The following is an 18,325-nucleotide window of genomic DNA, read 5'->3' as shown; positions in this document are numbered from 1 at the left end:
TTACTCATACACCTTTCTTCCTTAAGCCACCTCTCTGGCTCTTCTCTTTACTTCCTAGTATTCTACAATCCATCCTGGATCTCTCTGAAAGAATCTTAGATTGTTGTAGTCACCACAGCCTTATGAACAGATACATGAACGTTTCATGATCAGCCAGTGAGATTTTCTGACTTAGTCTTCCCACACACTCCCTTGTCTCATGCTCTCTGTGTTCCTGGTCTCTTTGAGGGCAGCCGGTGTGTCCGTTTGGCAGAACCGATGTCAGTGTGGGACATGGGAGAACATGAAGCAGGAGTTAGGAGATCTTGGTTCTGGTCTTCATTTTCTCTGTAGCCAGGATGTCCGGGAACTAACTTTTATCAAGCAGGCACAACAGAGATAACGAGGTTGAACCGTTAGCCCCATTTTATTTTAGGAAATAGTTTGGCTGCAGAAAATCCCCCTATCCTGAGTTAAATCTAGTTTGATTTTTTTTTTTTCAAAAGCTATTATTTTCTCTCTATCTGTTGCCTCTTACGATTTTGTGAATAGGCTTCTGTAGAATTAATGCAACTTAATAAAATTGTTCTGTTAAACATATTTCCATTGGGAAAAAAAAATAGTATTTTCATTCTAGATTTCAAGCTGCATGAGGACGAGTGTTGTATGCTAATGTGGAATATGGTGCCCATACGTGGAGTTGAATGAATGAAACATAAAAATACAGATGCTTGGGCGCCTGGGTGGCTCAGTGGGTTAAGCCGCTGCCTTCGGCTCAGGTCATGATCTCGGGATCCTGGGATCGAGTCCCGCATCGGGATCTCTGCTCAGCGGGGAGCCTGCTTCCCTCTCTCTCTCTCTGCCTGCCTATCTGTCTACTGTGAACTCTCTCTGTCAAATAAATAAATAAATAAATAAAAAATAAAATTAAAAAAAAAAAAATACAGATGCTTTGTAAGATTGAGGTAAAGTGAGGTCCGTGTCAGGTGCTGTCTGTCCAGGGTGATCCTTTCTAACCTTGGCTGCATAGTAGAAGCACCTGAAAAGCTTAAGAGTCTGGTTTAACTCAGCTCCACCCCCAGGGGTTCTGATTTAATTGGCCTGAGGTGGGACCTAGAGTCTGTAAGCATTCAATGCCTACCAGATGGCTATAACCCTTTCAGGGGCTGAGAACTGCTGATTCTAATCCAGGGCTTTCCAACTTTAATTTGCATACCAGTCACTGGAAACTCTCCTAAATGTCCATTCTTATCTAATGGCCCAGGGTGGGCCCCAAGATTTTCATCTCCATGAAACTGCCAGGTGATGTTGTGGTCTGTGGAACACACTTGCAGTTGCAAATTTTAAGCAGCGTCACCTTCATTAGCTGTTAATGACACCCTTGTCCTAAAAATTCTCCAACAGAAATCATTTATATTCTCTCTCATGCACACTTCTTTTTGGCTGTGTCTGCATGGCAACAATGAAGTACGCATTTTGTGGTCAAGCCATAGTTACATGAACAATTATGGATGATACATCTAAATAATTCAGGCTCTGGGTTGGCCTCTGTTCCCCCAGGGAGTAAATTAACCTAATGATTTTCTAACATCGATTTGCAAAGTCTTATCTAGCTTAAAACCTTTTCTTTTTTTGCCATCATCCTCTGCCCACCAACTTCATTGCTTTATATGAGAAGCAGTGGTATATGGAAATGGTCTTTAGACTCATAGGGATTGGAGGACCTTCTTAAACTTGTAGGGATTGGAGGACCTCGGCATTTGAAACCCTGGATTCTCCTGATCCAAGTGTTGGGAGTACCTAACATGATGGAGCATAGTAGCTCCATCTGTCTTAGAAGACCTCCAGAAGTTCTAGAATTGCTTCGTGGTTTTATAGAGCTAACTCAGAATAGCATCGAACCTTCAGATTTAGCAGTTTCCAAGTGGCACTTAATAAAAAGTACTTTATTTCTAGATTAAATCCAAATAAATACACACAAAAGATATGCATAGCTAATAAACACATTCATTTAGTTTTAAATATGAAGTAGAGGCAGTTTTGGTACCCTGCAGACTGTGGGTTATTAAGGACAAGCGACTTTTAGGGATATAGGCTGAGGAAGGTCATTCAACACTCAGTCTGAGTAGGGAAAACTGATTAGGGGCGTGTGCCAGCTGAGAGTGAAGTAGAGATACACACATTCTCATCAGGGAATGGAATCAGTACTAAAGTCTCTAAAATGACTTCTAAGGTTTCAGCTTCCTTCAGCTCAGTCCAAAGGGCCACCCTCTCTCGCTGTCTACTTCTGAACTTAGCCAGTACTTTATCTCTGCTGTACTTCTGGAGCTGCTTGCTTTTTTCATCTTTGAATCCTCCATAAATATTCATAGGATATAAGAAATGATCCAGGAAGTTGGCTCTCTCATTGAATAGCTGATGCTGTTGGATAAGTAAATCATTCCCCTCCGTGAGCATGGGGTATAGATTAAGTGAAATGAGGGATGATGGCAGCAGAAGAAAAGAATAAAAGCTGGTACCAGTCCTCAGGTTTCAGCTCACCGCTCCTCCCCCACTCTGCCAACACTGTCTGATCTGGGTGATGCCCTCCAGCTCCTCCCTCCAAGGATAGCATCTGCTGGCTTGGACATGGGGGTGCCAGTGAATCAAGGAATCCCTGCCAGGGAAACCCACTCTTCCCTCTGGGACTCTGCCTCTTATCTGAGGTTCATGAGGAGAGGCATTTCTAGCAGCTCCCAATTAGCAGGCCATTGATTCTGGCTCAAGCAATAAGCAAATATACTAGGGTAATGTCATAACTCTTAGTGTCCAAACAACTTAATAAGTATTTATGTCCTAATAACTCAGCCAGCACGTACCGAAGAGAAAGTTAATATTTGTATTTCATCCTTAAATAACCACGTTTGCTAATGGATACGTTTGCCTGTTGGACAGTGCATAACTTCTCAAATCTTTGCATTAGATTAGACATTGTTACCTTTGTTTCCTGTTCCTCCCTGGTTGGCTGGATGGATTGGAGGTAGGCAGCAGCCTCCAGGTATCCAGGCTTACAAGAATGTGAACTCATTCTAAGGACTGTAGCATCTAATGTCGAAACCTTGAACTTCCTCAAGATAATGGCTCCTTTGGTCTCTAATGGATGTTTCTATGCTTTTCTCAGAATTTTAAATAATCTTATGGTTCCCCTGTATGTTCACTGCATCATCCCAGGGTACCTCTGTACGGAGTTCAGAAACTGTGGCCATAACTAAAGATTCTGAGTCTGAACTCAGAGGGAGTAAAACACCTTAACTGAGTAATGTTTGAAGACCAAACACCATGAATGCATTATACACATAATGCAGCAGGTGTTTTGAAGATCAGTCTGGACGGAGAGGATGCCTTCCTACTAGCAGAATTTCCTAAAGCAGAATTACTTCTCTTACACAGATAACTTTATGGTGAATCAACTGTTCCTCATTCAACAAGGGTTTATTTAACTGTGTGCCAGGCTTGGTTCTAGAGACCTGGGATACATCAGAGGACAAAATAGATCAAGCTCTTGTCGTCATGAAACCTACATTCTATATCCTCTATTTTTACCCCATGGAAGAACACAGAGTATTGCAGATTTAGGATTCTTTGGTCAAAAACATGAGAAAATTATAAAAGGACTTTCGTCTCCTCTAAAGTTCTGTTTAATGGCTCATTTTCAAAGATCAGGATTCTGCAGGAAACAGGCATACTTAAGATATTTAGAACCTAATCAGTGACTGAAACTAGAGGGAATTATTCTATATTAATGAAAATCAATGATCTATGAATACTATATTAATGAAGACTGATGATATATGAATGTAGTGTGGGTGAGGAAGCAATTCCTGTTAATAGGCTGATTATAATTAGAGTTTTGATACAAAATTGAATTGGAATGATGGTTCTGTTAAGTCATCCTTGCCTTTGTTTGTTCTCAGGAAGTGTTTAATTGCATGTATTTTGGAACATGAAATATTTTACAGGGTTCTTTAATTTCCTTCACGGCATAAAAAGAGATAGCACATGGGTTTTTCTACTTTGCAGTCTTGGATACTGGAACTCACTTCCAAACATATGAGAAGGAAGAGTGTTACTTCATTTTATCTAAATAACGAGAGTGATTTTGGGGTCTGCCATACAATGGGAAAACAGCTTTCCCCTGTATCTTTTGGAGAAATAGGAGAAGTTGAGTGTTTACATCATATTCTGACAGACCCAGTTTCCTCCCAGCCCATTTTCTCCCAAATCAACAATAAATTAATAAATAAATCACTGCAAGTAAAATCTTCTGCGATTTAATTTAAGACCTAGTTGTGGCATCACACGTCCCTTAAGCAGTGTTTTCTTCACTTTGCTCCAAAACAAGTTAGTATGAAATGTGGCCTATAGGTAAGTTGTAAAATAAAAATGTTTTCCCTCTGCATCAAGGAGTGTATATCCTCTAGTAAAAAACAAATCACCATAATCCACAACTACGAAGTAACTTTTGCTAAGAGTTTGATTTGTAGCCTTCTGGTCTTTATGTAGTTTAAATAGATGGGTGTGTATAATCTAATAATAAGTAATTAGGTTTGCACTCTACATATAAACACAGTTTAGTTTACATTATATCCTGAGCATTTCTGCAGATCACTGAATATGTTTTTTTTTTTTTTTCCTAAAATGTGTTTTCAATGGCTTTATGGTGTTTCAGGGTATAGATGCCCATAATTTACTTCATTCATATCCACATATGATCATCTAACTTGTTTTTAACCCTGTGAAGTCTAAAGAAACCATTCCAGATTTAAAATGTAGCTCTCATAAGCCATTTACGAAAACATGAAAATCCATGAAGTGGATAATAACTAAAATGTACTCGTCCTTTTCCTCCTTTATCCTCACATGTTTGTAGAGCATTTTTCATTTATACAAGAGGCCCCGTCCTCTGCTAAAGATACAAAGAAAATGTACATTTTGAGCCTTGACTTTTCAGTTTACATCAAGTTGAGGCATGTAGCTACAGAAGTGCCTGGAAGACTGAGCTGTCCATCCACACTGACAGCTGTCTCCTCATCCAAGCGTTGAATGGCCCAGGCAAATTTAGTTGTCAACAGCATTTGGAAACAAAACAGAACAGTGATACTTGCTAAAGGATTCCTACTGTCATTAATTTGATTTAGGGTAGGAAAAAAGAGAAAAATGAAAGGCTCTTAATCATTAGGGACTGGAAATCAGATAAATTGTTTTAGAGAAAATGCATATTTCCAAATAATCCCCACTGAGAACAGATGTTGAAGCCTGGGAAATGTGTTCTGACTCTATAGTTAATCTTTTTGTTTATTTGGCCTATCACTTTCTCCGCATTACAAGAAACTAGTTGGCATTAAAATATGGTGCTTGGTCTTTGTATCAAAAGATCTGATTGGGCGCCTGGGTGGCTCAGTGGCTGCCTTCGGCTCAGGTCATGATCTCAGGGTCCTGGGATCGAGCCCCGCATCGGGCTCTCTGCTCAGCAGGGAGCCTGCTTCCCTCTCTCTCTGCCTGCCTCTCTGCCTACTTGTGATCTCTGTCTGTCAAATAAATAAATAAAATCTTTAAAAAAAACCAAAGATCTGATCTTTTGCCATTATCTTTACTGTTTATTAATTATGGGGCCCTGTGACCCTTGACTTCTCTCCCTGAGCTTCAAGCTGCCTTGTCGGTCAAACAGGGTTTGGGGACAATGTAAAGAAGAAAATACACGGAACAGACAGCATGGAATAAATTGTACAGTATCATACAAACTGGAAGAATTAAGTATTACGGATAAGAACGTCTTAGGTGAGAAAGCCACATACTTAAAAAGAAGTAAATTCCTAGAACTATTTCGGTAAGTCCTTTGTGAGGATGGACTAATTTTTTGTAATCCTAAAGCCTAAAAAACATCAGGAATGAGTGGAAGGGGAAGAAAGAAAAGGACAAGGGAGGAGGGAGAGGAGAGATTGGGGTGGGGGAGTGGGGGATGTCCGTGGAAGTTGCACGTTTGGGGTTGAAAGGCACTCTGAGGCCATGGTCCAGAGGGCAGACGGGCAGGTGAGAATACTATTGCCTGCTGACTGTGTTATCCCCTTCTCTGGCTAAGGACATCCATGTGGTGATCTCACCAGTAAAGCTTTGAGATCTATTGCTAGATCCTGTCTGGTTTATTGAAAGAAGACCTGCTCTAGTGTCCCAGGCAGTTATTTCCAAAATTTTTACTAATCCCTTTCTCCACTGTGATAATCAGGGTGACCCCAGAATGTAGAATGGCCAACTCATTCCAGTTTGCCTCGGATTCTCCCTGTTTTAGCACTGAAATTCCCATGCCTTGCTAACCTTCTCGATTCCAGGCAAACAGGGATGGTTGGTACTGAGCCAGAAGCTTGGAGTGCGGAGTTTAGATGCTATGCTACACGAACAGAGCAAATAGCTTCCTGTTTGAAAGTAGAATTTCCAGAATGATGTGCATTTTGAACTGTCTAAAAAATGCCTAGAAACAGGCTGCCCGAGCAAAAAGAAGTTTGAGATAATACTGACTTTCGGTATATCCAGTTGAATTCACAGACAGGGAGACTGGGATGAGTGTCTACATTTTGATATGTCACCTTTCCACCGTTTAGTCTTCCTCCCCTCCACCACACATACCTCTACCCAGAATCTGGTCCCTGGGTTGCTGGTATTTGTGTTTATATTGACTAGTACTCAAGCCCTGAATGACACAATTTAGAAGAAACAAGAAAACTCTGGGTGGCCAGTACTTTATTTACTTCTGTTGCAAAGAGCATCCATCCATCCATTCATTTAGAAAGGCATGGGATATATACATTATGTGAGTGACGTCATGCAACGTGCTGAGTCATGGAGAGTCTGGTTGTACACAGTGTTACGTTCCAGAGTGAGGAAGTGTTCTGAGAGAGGCACACACCGGGTGCACTGAAAGTATTTTTGTCCTTAGATCAACTGAGGTTATTCTACCAGGAAGAAACAAATATAGGACAGAGATTCATAATATTTTAAACTATTACTCAGGACAACTTAGCAAACAGTTGAGAACTTGCTTCTTGACAAACATTATGCAAGACATAAAAGGGATAGTGAAAATGACCCCATGTCAGGTGATTCTTAGAAATCAAGTTTTAGAGACTGACTTGTTTCTATTGTCTCGAATATTAGAACAACTTGCGCTTATTTTAGTTACTCTGAATTGCTCCAGATCCATGATCTTCTGATCAAAATACTGGGCGCTGAATGTGTTTTGAGAATCAGAAATTTTAGGATTTTAGATATGTAACTAGGTACAGATACCATATATTATGTTTCAATAGATCTAAGACAGCACTGCATGTTTAGAGACATCAGTAAATTCTATTGCAAAATGTATGTGTGTTTACATTAAGTGATATATTATATATAATATATATATTATATTATAATATTATATATTATTATTATATTGTATTATTATATTATAATATATATTATATTATATATTATGATATATTATATTATATCATATTATATATCATATATTTTATTCACATTTTATTTCCTTATTTTTATTTAATTTATAAATTTATATTCATATTTAATTATATATAAATATATATGGTATTTATATATGATATATTTTATATACACACACATATAAACACACACACACACACACATATATATATTTCTATAAAGACTATATATAGCCTCTTCTGAATTCAGGTCAGGTTTTAATAAAAAGTGAATCATGAAGAAAAATTTGAATTTTAGCAGTTTTTTATTTTTTTCTACATTGAAACAAGGGATTATGAACATGTATTAGAGAAGACAGCACACACCAGAATATCAAGTATTGAAGTGTAAGTATTATGATCTAATTTCCGTTATACATGCACACGTACGCACACACACAGGGGTGTAGGCAACCAAGATTACAAGGCGCTGCTTAAGAAATGTCAAATGAATTGTGCAGTTAGTAAAGTGCTTTGAGTTTGGAGGAGGGAGAACTACTTCTTGTTTGGGTTGTCAAGGCCTCACAGAGCAGATGGGACTGAACAGCACCCTGCAGGGCAGGTGTTTAGCTGGGAGGAGAGCGATGATAGACCAGGCTGGGGATGGTGCCGGTCAAGGGTAGGCAGTACAGTGCTTTAGCACTTCAATGTGCGTATGACTTTCTGCTTGGGACCAGGGATCAGAATTGTTATTTAACTTTTATAATATTAATATAGAACATTAGCTGCTATTTTGGAGAAACCTTGATATCTTGGAGATATGGAGAAATTGATCAGGGTTTTAAAAAATGCCAAGTGATTATTATTTCCTTCTGTTCCATAGATAAAGATGTGGCATTTCTGTTATTGCCTACAAAATAACTGGCTCTGTTGCTGTAGGATGTAGTATGTAACTTTCTTTTATGTGAAGATCTAGGAAGACTATTGTATAGTCATATTCAAACAAAGCTGGCAATATTTGTATCAGAGCTTCTCAACATTGGCTGTATTTTGGAAACATGGACCGGGTGGTGTGGGAGGAGGGCATTAAAGCATCCTGATGCTCCTACCCCAAGAATCTAATGTAATTGAACAGAATTGGCCTGGGGATAGTCTGGACATGGAGATTTTTAAAGTTCCTCCTGAGTCTAATGTTTCCCCAAGGTTGAAAACTACTGGTTCTGATGAATGAACTCTTGGTTTTAAGTTGTACAGAGAGGAGGTAAAGTCAATACTTAACTAAATTTTTTTCAATGAAAATAAAAACATAAACCATGGAATTTAAATAATAATGAACCATACATCAGTTAAACTGCTTTGTCCAAGATGTGTTTTCAAACCAAACAATAATGTTTGCCCTACTTTGTATTCATTTTATTAGAATAATATACTTTTGCCAAAGAACTACCAGGTTATGATCCAGACTTACACACAGATTTAGCATTATTTTCTGGAAATTGCTCTCTTCCTATATAACCTTACAATTTGGCATCCAGTCAAAGCCGTAAAAGAGAGAGAGAGAGAGAGAGTTTCTATAATTTGTTCCAACCCCACACTATGTGCTTTAAAGAAATGGTGACACTGAATTTTAACCTTGTGGAAACCAGAGACATTAGAGATTTGCCAAAGGTCACACAGCTCAGTGGCTGATGGAGTCCAACCCAACCTTGATTTCTTTTTTTTTTTTTTTAAAGGTTTTATTTATTTATTTGACAGACAGAGATCACAAGTAGGCAGAGAGGCAGGCAGAGAGAGAGGAGGAAGCAGGCTCCCCGCTGAGCAGAGAGCCCAATGCGGGGCTCAGTCCCAGGACCCTGAGATCATATCCTGAGCTGAAGGCAGAGGCTTAACCCACTGAACCACCCAGGTGTCCCCAACCTTGATTTCTGACTGAGTCAAGGTGGTTTCCACTCCCTCACATTGCTGCCTTTGTTGGCGTTTTTTAGGAAATAAAAACCAGGTTTGGTTTTTATTGAGATTGGTTCCGTTATTGAGATTTGGTTAATGAGATTGGTGACTGTTGGAAATAGGAGCTTAAGAAAAATTAAACTTTGGAGCTGTATTAAGAAGAAGCTATAATACAGATACATCATGAACCTAGTGTGAAAGATAAGATTATCTTATTTGATGGATCTTCTGTTGTGCATCCTCCCTGCCAAAAGTGGTGTGTAAGATATCAATAGACAAAATTGACTCAGATGTTTTGTTAGGGCCCAGATTAGAGAAAAGGAAGTTATGCTTCAAGAGGCAACATTCATTCTTATGGCAGGCATTTGATATGTTTTCCACTGCCATAAAAAAAAAAAACAATAGATAGATATAAATCCTCAGAAATTGATAAAGCTGCAGGAAACTTTGGAAGCAAGATTCAATTTTCTTCAGAAAGGTGGGTAGAAGTCCTTTTACATACAGGTCAACTGTGTAGCTTTTATTAGCATTTCTAAGTTATAACAGATGATACTGGGTGGCTGCTGGGGTGGTGTGACCCACTTTGGGGCTTTATTTTCACATGGTGATATATGACTGAATCTGGCAATGAGGCTTTTAAGAGACCGTACCGTTTCTCTAAGTCCCAATAGAAATAATATCATTTAGTTTCATCTAAGCTAGCTAAAACTTCTCTATCTGATAAAATCTCTGGAGAGAGAAGAAAATACTTTTTCAAGGTATTGCCACAATACTAGTCATTTCTTGACCCAAAATATTATTTAGCAAGCATTTATTTGTATATCTGTTATCTAATCTGAGAACAAAAAAAACCCACGTTAAACTGATTTGAAAGCTTGGGGAGTTGATTAAGTGTTTACTTGTTATTGAGGTTCCAGATTTCGGCTTTTCCTTGGAATGACCCTAATATTCATGGTTTGCCAACTGCACTCCTACATAGCAGAAAGTACTGCTATATCGCATTATGACTAATGGGCCATATGAGAATTTAAATTGCTTTTTCTTTTGTAAAATATTTGGATTAGAACCTTTTTCCAAAATTAAATCCTATGTGGAACAAAGATGACTGAGGTCTAGAAAAATAGATAAATTTGCTTACTATAAAATTGCTTATTAAGAAGTATAAAAAGAGTCTTGAGAGGTATTATAAGGAACACGGGCCTTGGAAGTTAAGGATTTGGTTTGGAGTCCTCCTGCCTTTACCATAACTAGATATGTCATCATCCAGGGAATGATTTGGCATCTCGGAAGTCCATTGTGTGAGATATAGAGCAGTAATGCAAGTCGTAGTTACTGTGAGGATGAAAGCAAATTGTATCTTGTAATGCAGAAGGAAGTTATTTTTACTTTCTGTTAGTAAACTCCTTCGAGTTAGGTTCTTTTTTGCTTCTGGGCCAAAAATAACTGAAAGCTCACAATGGAATGTGTTAAATTAATAGCTGGGGCTGAGCAATCTTAAAATAGTGTTATTATGCCTTTTCAGTTTAGATAAGCAACATCTGTTCTACACTGTTTGTCTTTTGGTCTTTTAAAACAATATTGTACTTTCAACATCAATTTTAACAGGTATGAGTTGAAAATAACCTATCACAGTAAACAGAGGAAACTGACAATAAAATTAGCATGATTTTGTCGACTGGTACAATTCTTATACATGAAAGATCTTCTTCTATCACTTGGGCAAATCCTTTATTTATTGGTTATTTCCAGTTATAACATACAAATGTCTCGTTCATTCATTCTGAATCTTTCAAGCCATTAGTGCTCAATGTTTACTTCAAGCTTTGGCTGCAATTTGATTGATGGATCCCTCTCTTCCCTCCAAGAGTTTATTTTTGAAAATCTTTCTTTTTTTCTTAAGGGATGGTCCCCTAAACTATCAGATTTAAGCATAACAACGTGAGAAATCTAATCTCAATAAATCAGGAATTTTCAGTGGTATCCCAGCTTCAGAAATGAAGGCTGGCAAAGATCATTTTCCTGCTTTCAGTAAGCTCTGGATTTCGAGCTCTAGAATGAACTTGAGACTCTTCCATCTTCAGATATTGAAGAGAAGTATCCTTAGTAATGGACTGAGTATACTTAGTAGTAATGGGCTAACCTGTCCTGTGGTTCTCTCTGGTTGTTTTCCTTCACAGCAACACCCCTGAACTCACTTAAACCTCCACGGGTGGACACTGCTCCAGTGGTCGCATCCCCCTATCAAAGAAGAGATTCGGACAGATACTGTGGGCTCTGTGCAGCCTGGTTTAACAATCCTCTCATGGCCCAGCAACATTACGATGGCAAGAAACACAAAAAGAATGCAGCAAGAGTTGCTTTATTAGAACAACTTGGGACAACTCTGGATATGGGGGAACTAAGAGGTAAGAGAAACTCTTAATGTCTGCCTCAGAACTGGGCTTTCAGAGAAAGATTGTGTTTTCACAGATTGCATTGATTACTAAGGAAAAATCTAGGCTCATCTAAAAGGAATAGAAGGGAAAGGAAATGAGCAGAAAACTAGCTTAATTTTTATAATCTCCTTCATTTCAAACTCTTTGTTATTTCCATATTTTTATTGACTATTTTTCAGATTGAAGCCACCCATATTTGAACCAGATACCTTCCTTCTGCTTTACCCACCCCCCCGCCTTTTTTTAAAAAAAGAAGGAGAGGGGAGGGGCAGAGGGTGATGGAGAGAGAGAATCTCAAGCAAGCTCCGTGCCCAAGCGGAGCCTGACACGGGGCTCTGTCTTACAATGCTGAGATCATGACCTGAACTGAAATCAAGAGTCAAATGCTTAACTAACTGAACCACCCAGGCGTACCTCTTCTTTATCTTTAAATGCCTTTGCTCAGGAATGCTTTTGTAAATGACGGTATGAGAGAAGATGCTACAAGGGCCAAATAACATTATCTTATTAAAACTTGTGGGGCTTTATGAATCTAGCCCAAATGAACGCAGCATGTTGAGTCGAATTAATAGCTTAAAACAAACCCAAGTCCCTTTAATAGAAGTATCTAGGACGCTGAGGTAAGATGGTTCCAGCATTTGGTCAATACCCAGCTTCCTTACCGCACCCTGCCAGATGTTTTCTCAAGTGATGGAAAACATGCAGCATTTGAAATTCATATGGGGTTTCACAGAAGCTGCTGAGTAGAGACTTGGGAACCCTAGGGGAGGATCATTCTCATGGATTCCTTAGGAAGACATATACCAATTAATGAGATTTGATAGGGTCTTTCATCACCAACAACCATTTAAACATTTTTTGGTCACCTAAACATTTTTGATCAACTCATGTTGGCAGTGTGTAAGTAGAACAGAATCACATAAAATACTTTTTTTCTGAGAAAATACACATTCTCAGGAAAATTATTTTGCGAAGGGTGCTATGAGTACTTACTTCAAGTATTATATGGGTTAGATGAGCTTTTATGGGCTGGCCAAGGATCATTGTTCCTAATAGCACTAATAACAAAATTTGCAATTCAATTTTGAGAATTTTGAGAGTGCAGTCTGAGTTTAAACCGGGGTCTGTGTGGAACCTACACTTCTTCAACTAACTGGGCTATGCCTCCAAGAGGGTTCATTGTAGTCAGGAAATGCGCTGGTATAATTCTAGACCAGATAAATGGGACTTAAGATCAGCTGGGTGAGCTGAAGGGGTGGGGAAACCTCTCGTTTTGTTGGTTGAGGGAGACTTAAAACCCAGGAAGGGGATTTGAATGGGAACTAGAAATGTGGGTAGCATTTCAGCCAGCCTTCCATGTGAGCAGAATCACATATGTACAGGCAAAGAGACAGGGAAGCATAAGCTGGCAAATAAACACGTAATCATAAAAGAATGATCTAATACTGTACAGATTTAGGATTGGAAGTCCATTAGTACTTCTATAGAGCTTGATTAGAGATGGATTTTTCCAAGATACGTCATTAAGAACTACAAATAAGAACAGACATTAAAAACACTTTATTCTGAGTTTGTTTTTAGCTATAAAAAAACAACACAGGGCTTCATATGACAGAATGTTGGCTAATTTCATTTCAGAGCCTTTTCAATTGTTGGTGCTATTGCTTTTTCTTGGGGGATTTCTTGTATTCTCTGTCTATGTCTTGTTAAAAAAAATACAGAGTCTCTCCATAGCTGAAGGCCTTCCCGAAACTCACTGTTACTGGCAGATAACAAGTTGGCTCAGTGATTCCTTCACAGCAGGGCACTGAAGGAGAAAAATAGGGCTTTATTTATGTTTTGTGCCAGATATTATGACTTGTAGAAGAATTATTTCTAGAGCACATTCTTCTTGTCTGTTTTGAATTATCAGTGTTGCATCTTTTATGTACAACCACAGTTAATGACTTGGGCGTCTGAATTCTGTAACATCTGAGCAGCTTGTCTTTTATACAGAAGACAAAAAGGGCTGCTCTTTGACTTGATAACTCAATGTGACTGTGACTCAGTAGCACATGAGATGCGATTAGCATCGAACACCATGTCCTTGAAACCAACCTTTTCACCTACCCCAAGTGACATTTTGATATATGTTTATTCAGGCATTAAATATTACATAAGCTTGAGGGATACAGCAATGACGATAAACCAGCATGCACATGCACACACACACACACACCCCTATTTCTGGAATGCTTCTAATGCACTATCAGTCAATGACTAAGGACTAAACTACTAATTAGTGAATATAGGTATATCCATTACTTTTTAAAACCTCATGTCATGCAGCTGGAGCACAATATGGCAACATAGAACTTCTCAGTTTTTTTCCAATTCATCTTATTTATTCATTTATTTTTTATTATTAACATACAATGTATTATTAGCCCCAGGGGTACAGGTCTGTGAAACACCAGGTTTACACACTTCACAGCACTCACCATAGCACATACCTTCCCCAGTGTCCATAACCCCACCACCCTCTCCCTACCCTCCTCCCCCCGGCAACCCTCGGGGGTTTAGTTTTGTGAGATTAAGAGTCCTTTAAGGTTAGATGGGATCAGGAGGGAGATAGAACTTCTCAGCTTTTTAAGCACTATACCGCTTACTTACTTATTACAGTTTTCCTGATTTTCTGTCTTCTTACCGCTTACTTACTTATTACAGTTTTCCTGATTTTCTGTCTTCTTCCCTGCTCTTATAGATTGATTGAAACAGACATTGATGTCTGTTTTGCTCACTGATGTGTTCAAAATGCCTAGGATAATGACAGATGCATAGTAGGTACTCAGTTATCGCCGAGTAGATAGAAGAAGCAAAATTTTTTTTAAAAATCACCTGAAAGCCTACATTCTTAACCTGATGATCATTTTTACTTTCCAAAAAGATACTGACCATATGATTTTTTACAATAAATTATTATTTTTTTCTTCTGATTTTTAAAAATGATATCTATTTTACATCTTGTGAAATGCAGACATTAAGTGTTATATAGTTCAGGGGATTTCGACAATACAAACCCCTGTATAACCCACACACTTATTAAGATATAATTTATCTATCCTGAGAACTCTCCCACATGCCCCTTCCCAGTTCATCTAACTTCCCATTCCAGGGACCCTCTCTCCCTGTTTTTTCACCTAGATTAGTTTTGCCTATTTTTAAGTCTCATATAAATGGAGCAGATGTGTATTTTGTGTCTGTGTGTCTGTCTTCTCTTACATAGCATATTGTTTTTGAAATGTATCCATTTGTTGCATATAAAGCAGAGTAGCGCCTTGCTTTTTATTGCTGACTAGTATTCTGCTATATAAATTTCCACAATTTTTCTGTTCTCCTCTCAATTGTGTGTGTGTGTGTGTGTGTGTGTGTGTGCGCGCTGTTTTGAATAAAGCTTTCAAGAACATTTTTTTTTTTTTTTTTTTAGCCAACGTATGTTGCACTTATGTTGGTGAATATCTGGGAGTAGAATTTTTCGGTCACAAAGTTGGCAGTATTTTTAACTATGTAAGGAATGGTCGACATACTTTCTGAAGTAGCTACATTCTTTTTCATTCCCCAAAGCAGCACAAACAAATTTCACATTTTCACCAATATTTGTTTTTTCAGTTTTCAAAATTTTAGCCATTCTAGTGGGTGTAGAAAAGTATTTCATTATGGCTTTAGTTTGCATTTCCAAGTTTGCTAATAATGTGGAACACTTTTAATGTCCTTATTGGTCATTTTATAACTTCCTTTGTGAGGTGTCTGTCTGTTCATGTCTTTTGACTACTTTAAAAAAGTGTTGGTTGTTTGTCTTTTTGTTATTGAGTAATAGGTAGGAGCTTTTCATATATTTTCAATTCACATCCTTTGTAAGATATATGCATTGCAAATATTTTCTCCTAATTTGCAATTTGGCTATTCATTTCCTTAAATGTCTGGTGAACAGACATTACTACATTATAAAAGACTGATTAATCTTTTTTTTTCCTTTTATGATCATGGCTTTATGTGTCAGATCTGAAAAAACTTTTCCTGCCCTCAAGATCAAAGATCGTATTACATGTTTTTGTCTACAAATTTCATAGGTTTTGCTCTCATATCTAGGATTATGATGTATCTCATACTACCTTTTTGTGTGTGGTATGAGATAGGGGTTGAAATACATTTTTGTTTTCATGCATTTACCAAGTTCTTACAGAAAATTTGTTAAAATATTTTCTTTTCCTCCTTGAGTGATCTTGGCACAGTTATTGAAAATCTGTTGATTGCACATGAGTCTCTTTATAACCAAGCTATTGTGGTCCATTGATTTCTTTTTTTCTTTTCTTTTTTTTTTTTTTTTGTTTATGCCAGTACCACATTGAATTTATTCTTTTAGCACTATGGAAGTCTTGAGATCAGGTAATGCAAGCTCTTCAGCTTTGTTCTTCTTCCTCGATATTGCCTGGGCTGTTCTAAATCCTTTGCATTTCAATATAAATTTCAGAATCAGCTTGTCAGTTTCTACACAGAAAGCTTGTTGAGGTATTGAATGGGATTAAATTTAATCTATATATCAATTTGGGGGAGATTTATTTAATTTCTTCACAGTACGGAGTCTTCCAGTCCATGAACATCCTCTATTTATTTATTTATGATTTTTTTTCAAGCTCTGTCAGCAACATTCTGTAGTTTTCAGTGTAAACATTTTACACACTTAAAAACATCTCCTCAAGTATTTTCTGTTTAATGCTAATATAAATTTTTTTTGAAATTTCATTTTTATGTGTTGATTACTGATATAGAAAAATGCAGTTGATTTTTCTATATTGCTTTTGATTCCTATAATCTACACATAGCTTTCTACCCATTATTAGTATATAATTAAATAACCCAATAAATTGCACCTTTTGTATTTTTTGGTATTCACAGTCTTTAGTGATTGGAAACTCTATACAATTGTGTTAGCATTCTTGCCTTCCTTTGCTTCAAGTGGGAAATATAAGTTTAAAAATGATTCTTGTAGATTAGCAAAAAATTTAAGTGGGATTGACCTAAATGGTTATTAATATGCATAACCTGGTTACTGATTCAACTTTAGTGTTATTTGTTCCAGAAAACAGATGTCTCCACACTGAAGTTTTAATTTAACAAGAAAAATAATCACCCTTCTCTGAATACAGAGTACAATGTAGAAAACAAAAGAAGTCATTGAATTATGAAATTACAAAATTCAATGATCACAAAGTACTTTAGAGGTTTTTATAACTTAAATTCTTCTTGCTAACATAAAACACAGGCATTAGGTAGTTTCTTATTTAGAAATAGTGACAATATAAACTATGAAACTATAGTTAGGTGGATATAGATTATACATTTTGCAGATCTTTATTACTTACTCTTTTAAACATTGTAGGGTAGAAAATACAGTCATTTCATTGTTTCAGAGGAAACTAGAAATCTGGTGCAATTCTCATCTGAAGGTACCGAGTAAAGGATCTCATTCAAAAATTTAATAATATTTCTGAACATATAAACAGATAGTGTTGGTGAGATATATGGTGTGCAACTCCTGATTATTTTCTAGTGACTCATCATTGACCAAATAGAACTCTGAATAATTAACTCTTTAAAAAAAGAAACAATTGAGTTTGGGGACGTATCTGTTTTTAAATGCATAAAATTTGCTTTGAACTAAAGTAAAGAATGGGCATGGTCAGCTCTCAGTTTTCTGGAAATGAATCACTTACAAAGTGCCTTATATAGCTTTAATAAAAAGAATTTTCCCCACGTTCATGACTCCATCTCAGCTGGAGTGAATATAGGAATGCAAAGAAATCCTATTCACTATTCACAAGGGCCTGGTATTGGGAAGCGAAGTTCTGTGAAGAGAAAACATATTCCCTGAGGGGTCATTAGAATTTATTACTCTCTCTATAATGCAGTTTCTGCCTTTACTAGTGGGAGTGGGATTAATTTCCAAGGGATACAAGAAGCTTATATAGGACTTCAAATCATTAAATTTTCTGACCCATGTGGGTCAGAAAGAGCCGACCTATCTGAAAATGAAAAGAATATTGGAGTGAGAGATTTTTACTCTTTGAGTTATTTCTGTTGTGGACTTTCAGGTGATAACAGGTTGTCTGTCTCATATTTTGTCCCGCTTAATCTTAGTTTGGTCTTTGCTCATATCTCAGGTGGTAAACAGCTTAGTTCCATCATTCAGTGATGTCCTTCTATGTCTTGTTTCCTAAGATACCTGTACAGAGGTCCTTGGTATTGGGTCTGCTCCAGTGGAAAGGTGTTACAGGCAAAACAATAACAACAACAACAACAACAAAACCAAATGGTTTTCAAAGGCAACCAGTCCAAGTATTACTGTGTAAAAATCACCTCAAAGTGTTAGAGGCTTAAAAAAAACAATGGATCTCCCAGTTTCTGTCAGGGCAGGGAGGATCTTTTGGGAGTGGCTTAGCTAGGTGATTCTGGAAAATTTTAAAAACT

The 18,325-nt window shown here is 37.5% G+C and overlaps 1 protein-coding gene across 1 annotated transcript in view; it reads left to right on the top strand.

The window, feature by feature from the left end:
* ZMAT4 (zinc finger matrin-type 4) overlaps positions 1 to 18,325 on the top strand; it is a 368,171-nt gene that overhangs the window by 219,483 nt on the left and 130,363 nt on the right. The window contains exon 5 of the mRNA XM_059384518.1: positions 11,561 to 11,788. Within this exon, the coding sequence (XP_059240501.1) occupies positions 11,561 to 11,788 (228 nt within the window). The remainder of the gene's footprint in view (positions 1 to 11,560; positions 11,789 to 18,325) is intronic.

Source organism: Mustela nigripes, chromosome 18 (assembly GCF_022355385.1).
Source record: "Mustela nigripes isolate SB6536 chromosome 18, MUSNIG.SB6536, whole genome shotgun sequence".
Classification (NCBI taxonomy): Eukaryota; Metazoa; Chordata; class Mammalia; order Carnivora; family Mustelidae; genus Mustela; species Mustela nigripes.
Note: the sequence above shows the minus strand (reverse complement) of the source record. Positions and strands in the feature narration are given on the sequence as shown.